Source organism: Electrophorus electricus, chromosome 9 (assembly GCF_013358815.1).
Source record: "Electrophorus electricus isolate fEleEle1 chromosome 9, fEleEle1.pri, whole genome shotgun sequence".
NCBI classification, from domain to species: Eukaryota; Metazoa; Chordata; class Actinopteri; order Gymnotiformes; family Gymnotidae; genus Electrophorus; species Electrophorus electricus.
This window is the reverse complement of record NC_049543.1, coordinates 9,144,191-9,162,527: the sequence shown is the minus strand read 5'-3', so window position 1 is coordinate 9,162,527 and position 18,337 is coordinate 9,144,191. Positions and strand designations below refer to the sequence as shown.

Below are 18,337 nucleotides of genomic sequence, written 5' to 3'. Positions count from 1 at the left end.
TGGAATAAACTGTATACACCCGTGATGAAGGGCTAGGCAACAGCTCTGAGGAGAGAGCTTTGCAAGGGAAGGACACGCACGCACGCACGCACGCACACGCACGCACGCACGCACACGCACGCACGTTCTGTAACTACATGAGTGCAGGTGCTTGGTACATGGCAGCCACGCACCGGTTTCGTTTCCACGTGCATGCATGATCATAGTGTCAAATGCGGCTCAGGTGTCTTTGTCAAACAAGTCGATGTTTTCACATTGACCTCATTTTAAAAAACAAAAACTTTTTTTTCACCAGTACCTTACTCAACCAAGATGTCTCTGAGAATGGCTGTCTTTATCAAATCTAAAATGATGCATGTAAACATTCCAGTAAAACAGGTACCAGGCGTGGTGCTGCTGGCGTTATGAGATGAATGGGAGAGAAGACTAGGAGTCCAGCACATGGACGCTAAACTCGATGGTCAACTTACCTTTGGCAAAAGAAAGTCTTAGTCATCAAGGTAAGCTGAGCCCTTAAGTGAACTCTTTCCAGTCCACACATCAGTGGGACTGTTCCCCAACACGGTTAGAATCTAGTCATACATTAGAGCAGGATTTCAGTGACCAATCCCCAGAAAGATTTAACCCGAAACTATGTCTGTGCTTAATCTATGTGTGGAAAACAAGCCATAAATATTTGTTCACAGACAAGGCGACGACTTATTAAAGCGTCATGTTCGAGCTGTTGGCTGTTTAGATAAATGAGAGCACGGCAATGAAATGTAGTGATGCGTCGCCCTCCTCCCCGCTTAAGAAAAGGAGGTCCATGCATTCTCAGACACAGCCTGGTTCCATGGCATATGCTAACAAGCGAATAAGAAAAACTAGCATAGGCTACATAGCAAAGCATCATATTTCAGTCGGGGGACGACGAAGACAAACAAACAAACAAACAAAAAAACAAAAAACAAACAAACAAACACCCCACACAGGAAAATGAGGACAGTGCATACTTAGTTCCTTTTGTAGATCTAACAGTCCTCTGATTGTGTATCTAAACTCACCCTAAGTTAATGAACCTGTTTATGTTCTCGAACGTTCCCTAAATTGGCAACTCAAAGTATTTTCACAGTAAAAAAAAAAAAAGGGCGTAACAGAAAGAAGGGAAAAAAAAAAAACAAACAAACCCCAAAACAGACAGATAGGGCTCAGTGAGAGAACCAAAGCCAGCTAACACTGGAGAGCATCTTGGGATTAACTATGAGAAACTGGCATTTTTACGACAAGTAAACACAGTGGCTATGAAGATCTCTGGAAGTATTTTATTAAGTGAGAACCATTAGCATGTACCTGAGAAATCCTGGCTTCTGCCTCAATCAACATGAAGTTAAAAAAAAACCACAAAAAACAAATAAAACCAGCTAATTGAGAGAAAAATATGTAGCTTCTGATATGAACAAAAATCAGTTTGTTCAAGAATTAAGACAATTCTTTCATGCCAAACTGACGCACTTTAGCACGTAGATGCCAAACTGAACGGGTCCAACATTTTGACTCCAAGCACAAATCCAGGCATTTTGGTGGCACTTTTGCCTTTTTATAAAGTTACTATATTATTCTTTTTGTCTAGCTTTAAAATTAGAGCAACTCTAATAAAAAAAAAGGCTGTCACCTCTATTGCGCTGTCTAAAAAAAGGCTCAAGTGAATTATCTACTGCTCCTAACCAAGCTCTAGGCTGCTTACAGGAGTCGGTAAGTGGATGAAAGTGAAGTCTTCCAATAACACTAATGTGCCAAAGCCTCCGTAGTAAAAAAAAAGAAAAAAGGCCCAACTAGGTGATGCAGCGTGGAGGCACTAGAAAGCCCCGTGTCTGTGTGGGTGTGCTAGGTACACACTCACGAAGGTAGCATACGAGAGTACCAACAGCCAGCTTAGGTCCTTTAGGTGGAAGAAAACTTAAAAAAAACAAAACTTGAAAGCCTGAAGAAACGGGAGTAAAACAAACAATGATGGTCTGTGTCTGCCTTATACAGTTTCAATATATTTGGTGTGGGAGTTCTGGAGAGCATTATTAGACAGTCTGCAGTCTGTGGAGAATATTCCTATTGCTATATCTGCCCTAAAGAGGCCTGGTACACTGCTCTACATGTATAGCAAATGTGCATTTTCATTGAATAATGGTAGCCAACCTATGGAGCGCCTATATTACAAACACAGATGCCTATCCGTTAAAACCTTTGGGACTTCAGAACTCGCCTCCCTCCCAAGTCCAGGGTTAACCGTGGGTGTCAGGGTGCCGCATCCAGGGAGCACGGAACAAGGAAGACTTCACGGCTGGGATTTGGGCTGGGGGTTTGGCGTGTGACCAAGTTGGGACTGTGACAGGGTGTGGTGTGGGCAGGCTCTTTAACTGAGGGGAGGTGGGGGGGAGCCAGCCACTAGAACTTGCCTGCGTTGGCCACGAAGGGCACCGAGCCGAAGAGGTCCTCGGGCAGCAGGGGCTGCGGCACCCCCTGCTGGCGGTCTGCACCACCGGCCTCTATGCTGGCGACTCTCTCCACAGGCTTCTCTGTGGGGAGGGAATGGGAAGACAGAGGTGTTACCGTGGGCGTACCACAAGACTCACGTGCCCTCTGCTGGGGAGGGAGAGCAACAAAATACACCACGTACCAAACAGTGATCGTATCATACAGCAACCAATCCAGGAAAGATCTGGGCATGGACGTGTGCCAGACCACTGGTAAAATAACAAAGGAAATAACGAGGAAAGCCTGGCAACACTTGCTTGCTCGCAGAAGGTCAAACTCCCTATCCAGCAGCTCCTCTTCCGTTAGCTTGGAGAAGTTGTCCTCTCCGAAGGGGTTCCAGCGCGACATGTCCGGAGGGTTATTGACAGGTGGAAGACTGGGGCTGACTATCTCCGGGACAGGCGCGGCCATCCTGTCACGGGGGGGGGGACAGGGACAACAAAAGCCAGAAGAGACACACACCACAAGCTTGAGTGTCACAGCGTTCAGAACATGGTTAACAGGATGGGTAGGGAGGGGTGGCACGGCTACCTGGCGTTGGCGAACGGCAGGTCTGCAGGGGAGGGCGCGGCGGGGCTGTAGGAGCCCGGGGGGACCTGGAACTCCAGCGGGGAGACGTAGGGCACCTGCTGGGCAATAGCACACTGCTGCGGCTGGGCAGCAAAGGTCTGGTGGTACTGCTGCAGCTGCTGAGGGTAAAAGCGAACAATGACCTGGCTAGAACATGGACATGATGGACTCCAGAGACAATGGAGGGGGCTGTGGGAGTCTGATGACCCCCCCCACACACACACATACTTTCACTAGAAAAGTGTATTCAGGAAGTGGTATACAGAACCCAGTGCATTTTTTTCATAATTTGGGGGAGAAGGAATTACATTTACATTCAATTAATATGATTCATATGTACTACAAACACAATTAATATATTGAACTAAAGAAAGGTTTCAGCATATTCTTCTACCCAAAACACTAAACTTTTAAACAATGCTTGGGATAGGAGGGGCAAAAAAAAAAAAAAAGAAAGAAAGAAAGAAACCCCCTTTTCATCCTAAAGTGACCATTATGGACACAGAGACGGTCAGAGAGTGACAGATAACCCCTCACATTTTCCTCCAGTGTAATTGCTTCATATGTTACGATTTAACACAGAGAATCGGTCGATTTCACCCCCCATTCAATCCCCTGATGGCTTCGCATGGAGCAGATTGCATCTGAAATTAAACAGATGGTAACCATTCGGTGGAAAATGAGCTAAAAATTGCACCGCCTTAACATTATGTATTTAGAGAGAATCGGTTAGCGGCACTTTCATGTTTAGCGTAAATACATTTTGGAGGAATTACTGACGGACGCGACCGACTGGCATCGACTTGGACTCGGGAGCTGCTTGGCACGAAGTGCTTTTGCAGGGCGCGTGCGTGGACAAATTAGTAGTTGAAGCAGTGTGGTGCAAATCCAACTGGAATTAATAATCGAAATAATGTTCGCAGACATTTGTATGCCAATGACTCGCCCCAAGACCCAAAACAAGGTGTTTTTAATGTCCCACAACAGAGGTACTTAAACTGAACTGGGACTGAGACAGACACAAAGAATACTTGTTATTTGTAACTGTGGATTGAAAGACCATCGCCACACATGCGCAGTAGAGGGAGTGTGAGTGTGTGAACTGGTGGTACTGGGAGCGGGGGATCTGGTGGGCGAGCGCTCACCAGGGCGGCGTAGTGCTGCGTCTGCTGCTGCTGTGGGTGATACAGGGACGGCTGCTGCAGCATCTGCTGCTGGAGCATGTGCTGCATCTGTATGCTCTGATACTGAGTAAGTGAGAGAGAAAGAGAGAGAGAGCGCGAGCTTTCACTACTTTCCCTCAAACAAATGTACTTAAATACAGAACAAAAAACCCTACATTCAACAAACATTCAAAAGTTCCTAATAAACCTGCATTTCACAAAAGGACGACTGTCGATTGATGTATGCATTTTGTATTTATACACAGAGTGGTTTGTGTTTAATCCTCAATTAACACATAACGATGACATTTTAAAGTGTAGTCAGAAAAACACACTGGACTGTTTTCACTTGGCAAAGCCAAACGGGCGAAGCAAAAGGCCCGTGACGCTCACGCGGAACAGCCACAAGCTCGCCAGCGGAGGACGGCGGGAGACAGCTGGGTTAGGCCAGCCGACCCATTAACACAGCAAGGCGTGATTAACCAGCTGACCACCTGCCCCGTTTCCCAACACATGCTGCTTGTTCTCCACTCGAACACAGCCCACAGCGCCATCTGTCTGCGTGAGCCTGAAATAGCCAGACAAGAACCCTACTCGACACAAGAGGGACGTGCCAAATAAAGGCGTTTGATCCTTTTTAGACTGCAGGCCAAAATGGCATAAAAGTAACTGTTGTGCAATGGCACACGTACCAGTGACGGACAGAAGGGGTGGTAAAAATTAATTGAAACTGGGAAGGGGAGATGCTGTGCGAGGCTCCGGAGGCCTTCAAGATCTTGAGTGACAGCAGCTTCATGAGGGGAGATGACATGGCTCTGGAGATCCTCCCAGTTCTCTTCCTCATCCTGAACACGTACGAGGCCAAACACCAGAGAGGACATGAAAGCGTGCGGGAGGAATGGTCTCCATTACCGTCCCAGATGGGAACCTGAATGACTCGGCCATATTCAGAAGATGTGTAATTTATTTCCAGGGGAGAAGTGGGTAAGTGTTTCTTCAAGGATGAGCGTGGCTGGGGCATGCTGCGAGCACAGGGAGCAGGCCACCTTGTGCTGTAGATGGATTCAGAACTGAAGATGAGGACCACCAAACGTCATCCCCAGGTCATCAAATGGCTTGTTAGAACAGGATAACGGTGGGAGACAGAGAGCCTCCTGGGAATCGGGGTAGTGGTAATATGAACGGACTTCGACAACAGTTAAAAGCCCCCCCATCAGAAAAAGCTAAAGAATTTCTGAGTTTCGATTCAAATGTTTGTAAATGTTATGCACGTTTTCAGTACGTTAGCAGATAACAGTATGGATGAAGTTGAATTTCTGTCAAATACTGAAGATGATGCAAATGATTAGAGGTAAAATACAACATAAAATGAATGTCATAGTGCACACATTTAACCTGCATTTACTCTTATAGAATAGAACACTGTTAGTTATACATCATCAGGTGGAGCAGAAGGTTTTTTACTTTTGGCTCCATAACTCATCAAATGAGGGATTTGTTTTTTGGCAAGGCCCTGGTCAAGATTCTTCTAGAAAACAAAGAAACACAAGACAATTGAACGAGTGACGAAAGAGCCAGTAATAAGTTGCACTAGATTTATAAACCAGTGCCTCATCCAGTGAGAACACGCGGCCTCCATCGGTGTTTTGTGCCAACATTTACATTTATGGCATTTAGCTGAATCTTTTATACAAAAAGACAATTATGACTGAATACAACTTGAGCAATTGAGGATTAATGGTCTTGCTCAGGGGCCCAAAAGTGGTGGGACGTGAACCAGCAACTTTTCTGATTACTAGTCAAGCACCTTAACCACTGAGATACCACTGCCTCCAACATCTCTAACATCTTCCCCAAAAAGAAGGATCAGTGTGCCTTGCTTCCCCAGCTGTAGAAATGAGGACTACCTGCATGTACTGCAGCTGCTGTGCATTGACCTGCTGCTGGTGGTGCATGTTCTGATGATGATGATGATGATGATGATGATGATGATGATGTGGTTGTTGCTGCTGCTGTTGCTGATGGATCTGCTGCAGTCTCAGGTCCCCAGGCTGCAGCTGCTGTAAGACTCTGTTCTGCTGATTACTGGCCTGCATCTGCACAGCTGCCTGTTGTCCACTCCCTGCGGCTGAAGCGTGGTGCACGCGCACACACACACACACACACACACACACACACACACACACGTTTATTAGCTCAAGTTGAACATGGCTGTGGGCAGTAACAAACTGTAACTAAACATGTAAACACATGTACCAAAACAAGCTTAGTACAGAGGAATGAAGGAAAAGAGAAACAGACAGAAGAAAAAAAAGGAACAGAAACAGAGGAAGAAATGAAGAAAATGGGACAAAAGCAGAAGTGGCCTTCACCTTTCTGGCCGTTGGGGACCGGCGCGGAGGGGGCTGTGGTCATTTTGACGGGCGTGACGGAGTTGGGCAGTGTCAGCACGTTGCTGCCGGCCGCTTTGGGCCGCTGCCTGGGCGCGATGGAGGTTTCCGTGGGGCCCGCCACCTCCATGAGCCTGCAGTACAACGCGCAGGGCCTCAAACGCAGAGTACTACCTCCCCCGCTCTTTACAGGCATGAGCCATCCCCCCCCCCCGACACACAAACGCCCACGCCACTACTGCACGGAACCAGAGTGGCTCGGGCCCCTTGTATTTATAGCCCATGTGGCGTTTTTTTGTAGTTACCCCTCACCTGGCTTTGGTCTGGCTCTTCTTAGCAGCAATGTCACTGGCCGTCAGGGGCTCTGGCAGCGAGGTGGGGACGGGAGAGCTCTGCGCGACACACACACACAGCCCAACACTCACTCACAGCGGGTCCAGGCAGCGCCACGGCCTGGCGCCCGCCTCCTCACCCACCTCTAGCTACTGAACGAGGCGTGGAAGGACTTACACACAGGTTTGGCACGGGGCACTCCCTCCCCGCTAATCTGAAGGCGAAGTAGGAGACCTGGTAGATGTCTGGTCTCTTTTCCTGATCAGGCTCCAGCATGTATCCTGCAGAGCGGCGCAGGGAAGGACAGGAAGAGCAAAGCAAACGTCCGCGGAGGGTTAAAGGATCGGGGCTGAGAGTGTGAGCTCACGCAGAGTTAACTTTGGACGTTATATTGATGTGCTGCTGTAAGATACACCGATTCCTATAATTTCTTCCTGGTAAAATTTACTTTTAAGTACGACATCCAAATTCCATGACTTCCATGTACTGTTTAACTAGATTTTAGTTATTCATTTATTTATTTATTAATAAAAAAAATTTTTAAAAATCCATCACTTACAAATAAAATATGTGAACGGGAGCATTTGTAAATGAATGACAACAGTGTGAATGAAGATAAAACATGCAGTATTTAAACACAACCAGAAGGTGGCACTATTGGTTAGGTAAAAAGCCACACGATGGACAACGGCTGTCCCTTTCACAGTCAAGTGTTAATGCGGAGGTTCCCTTTGCCGAGACCGCTGGGAGCTGACGTACATCAGATCTGCTGATAACATCCCTCTGGTCTTTAAAAGGTAAGCGCCACTTACTGATCAGGCAGTGCAGTTTGAAGGAAAACTTGGAACTATCCGGAATGCTGAAGATTCCGTCACATATGGCAACTTGACTCTCCCCAAATGGGAGCTGGAAGAAACACAGCTTGTACAACAAGCATCCAAGTGCCTAAAAAAAAAAGAAAGAAAGAGAAAAAAAAGAGAGAGAGAGAGAGGTCATTCAGAGCATCATTAAAACAAAACAGGGCACTTAACAGAAGACTGGCCGGTGGCATGTGTTGTATGCTGTGTTAAGGGAAGTTTATTTTTAGGGGAAGTCAAGCTGTCGGGAAGCGTGGTCCATTTCCTCCTCTTATCTAGGCCTGCTCCGACAAGATGCCCTCGGAGCAGAGGCTGCCAAAAGCGGCCCGTGTGGGGGCTTGGCCAGCAAAAAGCCTTCCTTTCCTCTGTGGGGTTCATCCTTGGGTTTCCCCTGCCTTGGGTGTTGGCCCAGCATGTGGGGCGAAGGGGTCGTCTGCCGGTAGGGGCCTCCGAGCCAAGCAGGAAACGTCAAGGAGTTTCTCTCCGGCTTCCCAACACCAATCACACACACCTCGCAGGGCACGCGGCTGCCTGGAGAAAGCTGTCGCGGAGGTTACCAGAGTAAACGAATTTGGATGAACTCCGTATGGCTTGCTCCTACCTTTAAAGACCCTGCGGCCTCATGGGACAACCAGATAGGAATGAAAAGCTCGGCCCGTTCGGTTCGGAGCAGGAGACTGGAAAGCACCGGACCTGCTTCGTGTCTGTCTTGACACCTTAATCGAGCTGTTTAAAGTTCCGGTTTTCATCAGGCTTGGCTTGCGCACGGTTACAGGGGGCACCAGGACGCGGAGCGAAGGAAGCCAGGTTCTTAACATTTCTGTTCCTTTCCCCTTTTCCATGGCCAGAGCATAAACGCAGGGAAGGCCAGGAGACTGCCTGCTTCCTCAGGGCTCTTATTTACAAAGGAAAGTGGTTCGGTTGGGGCGGGGGGGTTGCGTCATCCTTCCAGCCAAACCAGATCTCCCGCATCCCTGTGTATCAGAGAGGTGTGTGTGTGTGTGTGTGTGCGCGTGCGCACACACACACTTACCCAGATATCAGCCTTGGTGGTGATGGCTTTCCCTTGGTACAGGTTAATCATCTCTGGGGCTCGATATGACAGGGTTGTGTATCTGCGCACAGGGGGTGGATCAGAGGCACATGTCAGTGTTGCCAGGTCCGGCGGGGCACCTTACATGCGATTGCATAAGCCAGTTTCTAACCTAAACACGTTAGCTGGTCACACCAAAAGGAAGGTACTTCCCTCCCCTAACATGATACAGTGGGGACAGGCAGCAGAGGCTGTAGCAACAGGACACGCCCCTGAGACATGTCCTCTGCAGGACAGCAGAGGAGCACACCACTGCTGAGCTCAATTTCAGCACACACGCACGCATCTCCCTTTGCATACTTTTGCTATCTGGCACGCCAGCTGTCACGCTGCACACCCCTTGCCTTCATACGTTCAGTGAGGACCTCACTTGTTCACTGTTCATCCAGGGACGCGTGCCTCTCTCCAGGGCTTTACACTAGGTTTGGTCTTACCTTTTAATCTCATCCTCCACGGCGGTCACACCATCTCGGAGCGGGTGCAACACCTTGTGGGTGGCGCTTCCAAAGTCGCACAAGACGTAGTTCCCCTGGTCACTCAAGAGGATGTTTTCCACCTGCCAAACGTGGTATACAGACACACAAGAACTCAGATTACCATGTTTAGACAAATACATACACCCCCCGTCGCCACTGTGAGCATGTTCCACACACGTGCAAAGATTCAGACGCACACAGCCCACATTTTACAACCCAATCAAAGCAAACGTAATGACTGCTAATACCACACATTTTCAGACCTCTCCATTTGATTGCTATAAAACGCTACGGGTTGTATCCTAACTTCAGCTTTGCCACGGCCACCAGGACTGTCCAGAGAGCACCAAGCGCCCTGCTCCTGGGGGGGGGGGGGGCGGAAAGTCTGAAACTTCTCCCCCTGTTGGAAAGGGAAGCCAGGCCCTCGTGGGAGGGCAGATCTGGGGAGCACTCAGCATGCCAGGCTATGCCACATCGCTGCGGAGATGGCATCTGATGATACTAATGATAAGCAACCCTCACCCCATAGTGGGCGGTACCTACGGTGAGACTGGGGACACCTGGGCAAGTGAGAATTAGTACCAACCAAAAATATTATATTACATATAAAATAACTAACAGCTAAAAAAAAAAAAGTAGAAAGTCAATAAATAAATGTGACTGGTACCAACCTGAAGTTTTAAAGAAAAAAAAAAAAAAAAAAAAAAAAAAACTAGATAGATTTTCTTTTGGCAAGGGCCTTCAAAGGAATTCTTCACCCAGAAAACTGAACAGACCAGTCAGAGGCTAGCATCAATGCTGGTGGGACAGCAGTTAGCATGACCGGGACTCCGGTGACTGGCACCACCACAAGTTCCCACAGGCTCCTGCCAAAAGGGCATCCATGTTCCTTTCAGGCGGCAGCACCCATCTGCTTTGCCAAAAGGCGAGGGCCGCGCCTCAGGCCTTTCTGACCTAACGTCTGGGGCAAACAGCATTAGCCAGGGGGTGGGGGGTGGTGGAACCTGGAGGATGAAGGGGGGTTTAAAAAACAAGGCCTGGTCGTATTGGCAAAAGTGGTCGGGACTCAGCGCGTTCGTGGATCTCCTGCCTTTGTTTTCATAGAAAATCACACGCTGGTGAGGTGCTGAGCTTGGAAACCTGGAACGGTTAAATGCCAAAGGGCGAGAGAGCGAGTGAACGCTGAGAGCTGAGAGAAGCCGAGTGGGGAGGCGCGAGCGGGGGCCGATTCTCATACTGTCAGGGCCGTGCCCAAGCCCCTCTGTGGTCTCTGGGTGCTGTTTGCCAGCGATGGCGCAACGAGCCGGACACTTAGAGACGGCGTGAGACGGACAGCCTTACCCACAGCTTGTACCTATCAGTATGGTGGCGTGTGCTTCCTGGAAGTTGAACCCATGACCTTGGTGTGGCTGCCACCTTGCTCTACCTGCTCTACCAGACAAGCTGCAGGAGCGCTAATCATTTCCAACGTGCCGTTTAGACAGCCAGCAGGCTGCTGGCAGAGCTCGGTGTGCAAGGGGGAGATGCGTGGCTTTTTAACCTTCAGGTCCCGGTGTATGATGGGCGTCTTGCACTGGTGCAGTCTGGCCACAGCCTCACACGCGTCACAGAAGATGGCGAGGACCTCGGCCTCCGTGAAGCCTGCGCGCAGGCGCCGGTTCATCTGCTTCACCACCTGGCCCGCTGCGGGACACAAAGCAGGACCGAGAGCGGGATGGCCATGGGCCGTTAGGTGGCTAGAGTCCGCGCACCACTGGAAGGTTGACTACAGGGCTCTTTCACCAACTAAAAGCACAGAGCTGACGTATTCAAACAAACACACACTGGTGATTACTATGCTTAGCCTTTGGCAGGAAATTAAGCCTTTGTGACAATCATGGTGATGGGGATGTGAAACTAAGTGACCCTGAACAGGAAGAAGCAGTGTAACCGTCTTGGCCAAGAACTATTTTAAAACACCCTACTCTCATGTCCGTTATAAAGAATTTAGCTACAACTTTGTCTTGGTGACCTTCTAATGGAAGATATGGATATTGAGAAAGGCAGCGTGGAAGTGCATGTTCTGAATGACAGGTACTGCACAGGTGCATAGTGGGTGCTGACCTTTACAGTACTCCATTAGAATGAGCACCTCCCACACGCTGTCTCCTACCGCGTTGATGGTGGAGTCCAGGTAAGTCACGATGTTCTTGTGGCCCGAAAGGTCTTTCTGTGCAGACAAAACAGAGCAAAGACCTTAGTGAAAAGGCACCACCCTAAATGGAACGTGGCCACTTTTTCACACTTTCGGAATGAGCGGTTACCATGATCGTGATCTCCCGCTTGAAGACGTTCAGGTCGGGCACGTTGTTCACGTACATCCTCTTCAGGGCACAGCGAACACCACTGTAGCTGCGGGCCAGGAACACCATCGAGAAACCGCCTATGGACGCGCACACACACACACACACGCGCACACGCACACACGCGCACACACACACGAGCTGTTACAGACGCTGGTTGGGACTGCACGCAATGCCGTCTGCGGAGCGCAGCCAGAGCGGGCTCGGGCGCACAGGCCAGTGCTCTATGAAGCGGCAGGCATGCTGCGCTCTTAAAAAGCGGCCCGCCCAGGCATAAACAAAAAGGGTGTTTGGTGAGAAGTGACCGTTTCAGGCACACGCGAGCAGATATTGCGCCACACACTGTTAACCGAGCCCGACTTTAATTACCCCTGACAAACGTGACGTGAGGACACCGCTGCACCCGCTCTCCACCCATCACACCACAACCTGCTCCTTGGAGCGCAGAATAGCATGGACACGGCTCCCCCAGATCACCCGCGTGCCTTAAGTAAGCCGTGGGCTTTTCGTCTGAGGAGATTGTACCGGCAGTACCAAGAGCAGCAGGAGAAAGGCCTGCCTGATCAACTCCTGCAGGATTTCTCCAGAAGCGCGCCACTCCATCAGGCCTTAGCAGCAGCAGGAAACATGAGCCCTGGTGGTCCCAGGTAAAGATCTGCATGTTGTCGTGCCTTCTTTACACACTTTGCGGAGCAGGCTCAGGAGGCCACACGAGGCTAGACTACTACCACCTTCACTCTTTGTTTCATAAACTTAATCTGAGGGGAGAGCGAATAGAACAGAGGCCGCAGCTCTGCATGAGCTTCGGGTCGGGCCCATTGGGCGTGGGAGCGGGTGGACGGTCTCTGGAGAGCGACTGCAAGCACAAACCACAGCGGGGTTCTGTCTGAGACAGGAGGAGGAGGCGTTAGAGGGGCCCAAGGAAGGAGACGACAGCTCGGACAGCTCTCACGCTTAGGGAGCGTGGAAGCATCTCAAGCTCCTGCAAGCAAAAAAAGGGAAAGGACATTTCAAACTGAACGTACTGCAGTGGAGCTTCTTGCTCTCGCCTGAGGAACGGTGTGGTCCCAGAGAGCACGGGCAACGGGGTGACGGCAGGCATGGCAGCAGGGGGGGTGGAGGGTGGGGAGGAGTGGGGAGTTTGGCTGAACTGGCAATAAGTGCTGCAGAGGAAGCCATGCCTGGAAAAGGCCTTGTACACCCGACAAAACAGGAATGAGTGCTGGCAGCGTGTTAGTGGCCAGCCAGTTCTCATTAAGGCCAAACTGAATGGCAGAGTGGAGGAGAAGCAGTGAGAGAAGCAGTGAGAGCAAGAGAGAGAGCAAGAGAGAGAGCGAGAGAGAGAGCGAGAGAGAGCGAGAGCGAGAGCGAGAGCGAGAGAGAGAGAGCCCAGACCAAAGGGAGAGCTTACAAAGGCACGCTTGTTGTCCGAGCAAAGTCGGGCTCACTCAGGCGACCTGAATGGGGAGAGCAGTTTGGACAAAGAGCCAGTAGGAGAGACCTGGGAGAGCGGGACAATGTGCAGTGGCCGATCCCATGGAGCTAGGGCTGGCATGCACCCGGGCGGACAGGAGGGATCAGGTACATGCGCCCGAGATGCAGGCTTACGGACTTACACCCAGGACACAGTCAGCCTGCAAGAATTAGTGCAGAGGTACATTATTAGTGGATGTAGGACAGGGAATTTGCTTCATCACTTATAAATGTTTTGTGTTGCTTCTGGCCTTGAAACAACATGAAAGTAAGCATGTCAGAACACATCGTTAAGGAAGATGATTATATTTAAACTTGAATTCTACTGCAAACAAAAACAGAGCCGCACATACGAGATTTGGCAAAAGGACACTGGCATTGCTGGATCCTTTCGGCGCAGCAGAATTTGGCAGCGAGTCGGGATGCTAAAAACCCTTTAATAAAAGCTTTTCAAAAGCTTCAGCGCCTTTGTTTTTGCCAAACTTTGGCCCTGGGTATTTAATTATCATGTCCTCTTTACTGTACTCGTGAGCCAAGATGAGTGCAGGCTGCACAGCACTGCACGTTTCTGTCTACCCACTGCTCAGGGGAGACGCTCATCTCTGCACGCTACGGCGAGCGGGAGCAGATTGCGCACGCGTGCACAGTCAGACCCTGACACTGGGCTTCTCTGCCCCTCCGCAAACCCCCACGGGCGCCGTTTCTGCCGCAGAACGGCTGTGTCTTGGAAAGCAAAGCAAAGCATGTCAAGGTTTGCTGGCGAGCGAGTGAAGGGGCGCTCACTTACAGCTGCATGTTGATGAGTCAGACTGCGACCGCTACAGAGAAGAGGCCTGGGCCTCGTGTTTATCTTGCCCTGAACTCAGGAGCTTGGTATTACACACAGCTGGTTTAATGCAACGTTATAAAGCATTTATAATCTGTCTGAAGTGCACTTCAGCTGTCTTGAGGAAGTGAGGCGTGAACGTGTGGGAGGATGGAAACTTCACTGGAGAAAAACGGCCATACTGTGGTAGACCCAAATGTTCACCTACACGTTCACCTGACCTCAGTGCAACAGTCAATACAGTAAATCACGGCTTAGCTGACAAATTGTAGGTCTGGTGATGAGCACACTGTGTGCCGTGTCTAAAGCAATGCACACTGAAAATGTGCCTCAAAGTAGTTTCTTGCTTTCGTAATGTCTCATTTGGTCAAATCCCTCAGAAAAATACAGTAACGAAAAATACAGTAACGAACCGCAAAGTCTTTTTTTCCCCCCTCATAGAAGGAAAACAAACACTACTGAAATCTAAATACATTAAAAATTAAACAGAATAAAACATCTCTATGAAAGGATGCATCAACACACTTATAAAACATTTGAAAAGGCAATATTTTTCAGGAAAACAAGTCATGATCTCTAGGAAATATAACATTTACTGAGAGTGAAAAACAGGGTCAGATTAGGTAACTCACATGGGGTATAATATGAAAGCGGAGTGTCTACAGCAACAACAACAACCAACAACAACAACAACAGGCTGGGAAAAAAAAAAAAAAAAAAAGCAGGAAGCGGCCTCCACAGCTGCTGGCAATGAAACCCTATGTGCACATGAATTGTGCATCTAAAAGTGAACCTTTACAGACAGGCCTCGTGCCAGGCTGCCTGCCGAGGTGTAATCAGGTCATATGCCCCTGTCACTTTAAACCCTTTGAACAACCTGAAAATTCACTACAGTAGAAAAGGGGGCAAAGAGGAGATGAAATGTCTGCATTATGTGCTTTACAAGGAACCAATACATTACCACACTCAAACCCATGACTGGAAAAACAGGGATTTAACACGTCCTCTGGCAGGAAGTGCGAAAAGTCTGCAAGTGTAGTGCTTATATCAAAACTGAAAGAGAAGGAGTCTCACTACCAAAGGTATCAGCACTGAATTTAACTTAAGAAACGGCTCATCTTTGGCATATAGCTGTGCTAAATGTGTGAGTGTTTGAGTTCCAAATGCTGCCAAGTTATCATTTTGAAATACTGGGAACACAGCACTGCACTTGAACTAGTTAACTGGCCCAGTCTAGAGAAGGGACCCTGCGCTTTGGAGATGCAAGAAACAACAGACTTGTGGGCCTGACCCAAAACTGCTGATAAGGCAGGACAGGACTGAGAACTCGTTGGGCTTCACAGGCCACGCATTGTCCTCTTGGAAAGCCCCTTGCCAGTGTCCATCCGTTCACATGCATGGCAGTCGTCACGTGCCTGTCTGTAGGCGGCCTGTGATCCCACAGGCGAGGAGTCTCGGGACAGCAGGTGGCTTATGAAAGCCAGAGTGGTTCGCGTCCCGGTGGCGCGGCCCCGGCTGGCCGCCTGCTGATGGGGCCCATGTGCTTCAGGATCAGGTTTTCAGTGGGTCACATGGCAGCGGGGTTTGACGCCTTTATTTCAGAGGGCTTTCTGTAGATGAAGCGCTGCATTCCTCATCAACTCTCGGAGAAAATTGGGGGCGGGGAGAGATTAGGAGGTGTGGAAATGCTTTGCCTGGTGTCAAAGCTCTGCATTTGTGTTTTAGCTTTGCTCTTGTATTAGACAAGGCGGTCAAATGACTGTTTGTGGGACTGATTCCACCGGTTACGAAAAGAAACAACAGGGCTAGTGGCTTTACATGGTCCCCATACACCCAAATAAATATGAACGAGGATGTTTCGATGTGGACGCACAGTTTAAACGTACATGCTGTATATAGCTGGAGCAGTCTTGTGTCACTGAGCCTCTTTTTGGAGCATGGTAACACAAATTGACCAGGGCTTCAGCCAGCAAGGCAGCATTTCTTTTAGAAACAAGATCCGGCCCTTAATTGCCCACATTGTATAAACATTAAATGCCTTTCCAGTGGCACAAAGGCAGAGTGCTGATGAGCAAATAGTCCAATTCAAAGGAAGGAATCAGCCAAAAACAGGGATATGAATCAGTGGTATTAGGCATTATAATCTCCGAAAGAACAGCGTCGGCATTTATCTGACATGTGAGTGGGGAAAGCCGCAGAATCCTTGGCGGGCTGACGCATCTTGCCTGCTGGTTTTGCAGCATGCCTCTGGGGCTAGCTTGCCTGGGCTCCCACAGCCTTGGGACAACCGGCGCAGCCAAGCTACCTGGCCGTAATGTGATCCGACAAAAGTGGAGACGTGGGAGAGCGAGGCAAAAGGTAGTGCCCAACCTCTTCTCCAGGTTTGGTGAGAGGATACCACCAGCGCTTGGATGGGAGCTGTTTTGAACACTCTCACAGTATGCTAGGTAAAAAAATAAGACAAAAGCAATAGCATAAAACTTTGCACAGGCTCATAAACCAAGATCCAATGTCATGGTGTTATAGTTCAGGAAGCCAGAGGCATGATAGGAAGTTATCAGCCTTAAAGTCCAAGTCAAGTAAGGATTCAGCGTTAGCAGCAAAAAACATTAACGCTCAACAGACAAGAAACAGAAGGCTTTTTAGGGGAAGGCAGGAATCCTCCCTACAGGAACTGAGGCTGGACCTGCCACTCACACTGAAAAGGCCCCATCATTTCTCAAGAACCTTCCTGTCCCGGTTCCAGCAGCAGCCTCATTACGTCACGGGGTCTTCATGAATGGCTGTGGCGATGCGACTCGCGTTCCTGAACAAATGCACACAACAACACAACTGCAAGGGCAATTGACAGTTGTTTGAGGTCATCGTATCAAGAATGTTCTCAATCATGAATACATTCAAGAAATTTCTCGAGTCAGCCTGGCCTCTACATTACGGTCAGTGCACTTGGTAACCAAACTCTTGGGGGCTTTGTCGGATGGTCTAGAGCCAAGACTCTCGGAAGAGATCCTCACTGCAGCTGTAGCTTGTAACTAGATTGTGCAGCTTGACCACCCACACATGCTCAGAAAATTAGATTGTGAAATCCTAATGTCAGCAGTTTCCCAACAAAAGATTTTCATTTGCATGCACTGTATCCATGACTTGCCATGCTGTCTCAAGATTGCGCGCTAGCCAACTAGACCAGGAAAAGCCCATTCCTGAGAACAACTCATCACTTAATGGCTCTGAGCCAAGACAGTGTGAGGAAATCAAAACAGCAAATGAGAAATTAATGTTCAAAACAATAAAGGGAAAAGAGAGAACGGAAAATGAGTCCTATTATGGTGAGGCATTTAAAGCAACCTCCTCTGTGGCCTGCAGAACAAAATGAAGTGAGACAAAAAGGGAACAGCAGATTCTAATTCAGATGTTTTCTGTATTAAGTATATCAGTTAAACTGACTGTACTGTGCCACTACAGTCCTCTATGTCTCGAGACATTTTGATCAAACTTCGCCTCTCCATGACACAAACAATACTGGAGATTTTGATGAATACTACCGAACTGCTAGACAATACTAGCTAAAAGAAAATAACTTCACCTACAGCAAGACAGTCACAAGGTAGCATGAGCTGTGATGAGCTGAGACAAGAATACGTGGCATTAAGAGTCACAATCAGGAAACCTCAAAGAAGTGAAAAACACTTTAAATATGCTAATATTTAACGTTAACATTAATCGACACGGTAAAACATTGTTGCAAATATGCATAAAATCACAAAGGAATAGGGCAAGATTCCTCTTCACAGTGTACCCAGCGGTCAGATGGAAAGACAAGGTGTTCTGAACCCCTGTTTAGATGGAGGCCTACTTTTCCCACGTCTCCATCACACATTCTGTGTGGGCCAGGGGCAAAATAAGAGCCCCCTAGAAGGCCGTTTCCCCACTGGGATCTTTTGGCACTAATCACCTTACAATGGCATTCAATCTGCAGATCCCCTTCAGCCCCCCACACAAGGTAGCCTTTAGCATTTTTGCTAAAAAGTTTAATTACACTTTGCTATGAGGGGTTCACACATATTAAATATAAACAAGGCTTATCTATGAGGGCAGGAGTCCTGCGTGGAGCAAATAAACTGCAAGATCTAAATGAAACCTTAAATAAATGGCAAAAGCTATATTTAAACATTTACAAAGCAGAAACCAAAAATAAGCACCCCCCCCCCAAAAAAAAGACAACAAGCAAAAAGTTGATGTCACAGGCCACATTGTCCTCTAATAGTGCACGTTATGCAGTGACTAAAAACGCACTGCCTATTGCAGC

At 48.7% G+C, this 18,337-nt stretch overlaps 1 protein-coding gene across 3 annotated transcripts in view; it reads right to left on the bottom strand.

Moving 5' to 3' along the window:
* Positions 1 to 18,337, bottom strand: part of bmp2k (BMP2 inducible kinase) — a 33,649-nt gene that overhangs the window by 5,335 nt on the left and 9,977 nt on the right. Inside the window, exons 2-15 of one of the 3 annotated variants that reach the window (XM_027029695.2) lie at positions 11,694 to 11,812; positions 11,494 to 11,599; positions 10,931 to 11,073; positions 9,349 to 9,470; positions 8,855 to 8,936; positions 7,777 to 7,909; positions 7,142 to 7,245; positions 6,944 to 7,023; positions 6,614 to 6,765; positions 6,149 to 6,369; positions 4,224 to 4,325; positions 3,040 to 3,197; positions 2,766 to 2,920; positions 2,430 to 2,549 (exon numbers count right to left, since the gene is read on the bottom strand). In XM_027029695.2, coding sequence (XP_026885496.2) covers positions 2,430 to 2,549; positions 2,766 to 2,920; positions 3,040 to 3,197; positions 4,224 to 4,325; positions 6,149 to 6,369; positions 6,614 to 6,765; positions 6,944 to 7,023; positions 7,142 to 7,245; positions 7,777 to 7,909; positions 8,855 to 8,936; positions 9,349 to 9,470; positions 10,931 to 11,073; positions 11,494 to 11,599; positions 11,694 to 11,812 — 1,797 coding nt within the window. The remainder of the gene's footprint in view (positions 1 to 2,429; positions 2,550 to 2,765; positions 2,921 to 3,039; positions 3,198 to 4,223; positions 4,326 to 6,148; positions 6,370 to 6,613; positions 6,766 to 6,943; positions 7,024 to 7,141; positions 7,246 to 7,776; positions 7,910 to 8,854; positions 8,937 to 9,348; positions 9,471 to 10,930; positions 11,074 to 11,493; positions 11,600 to 11,693; positions 11,813 to 18,337) is intronic. The other 2 variants (XM_027029704.2, XM_027029713.2) reach the window with 2 other exon arrangements.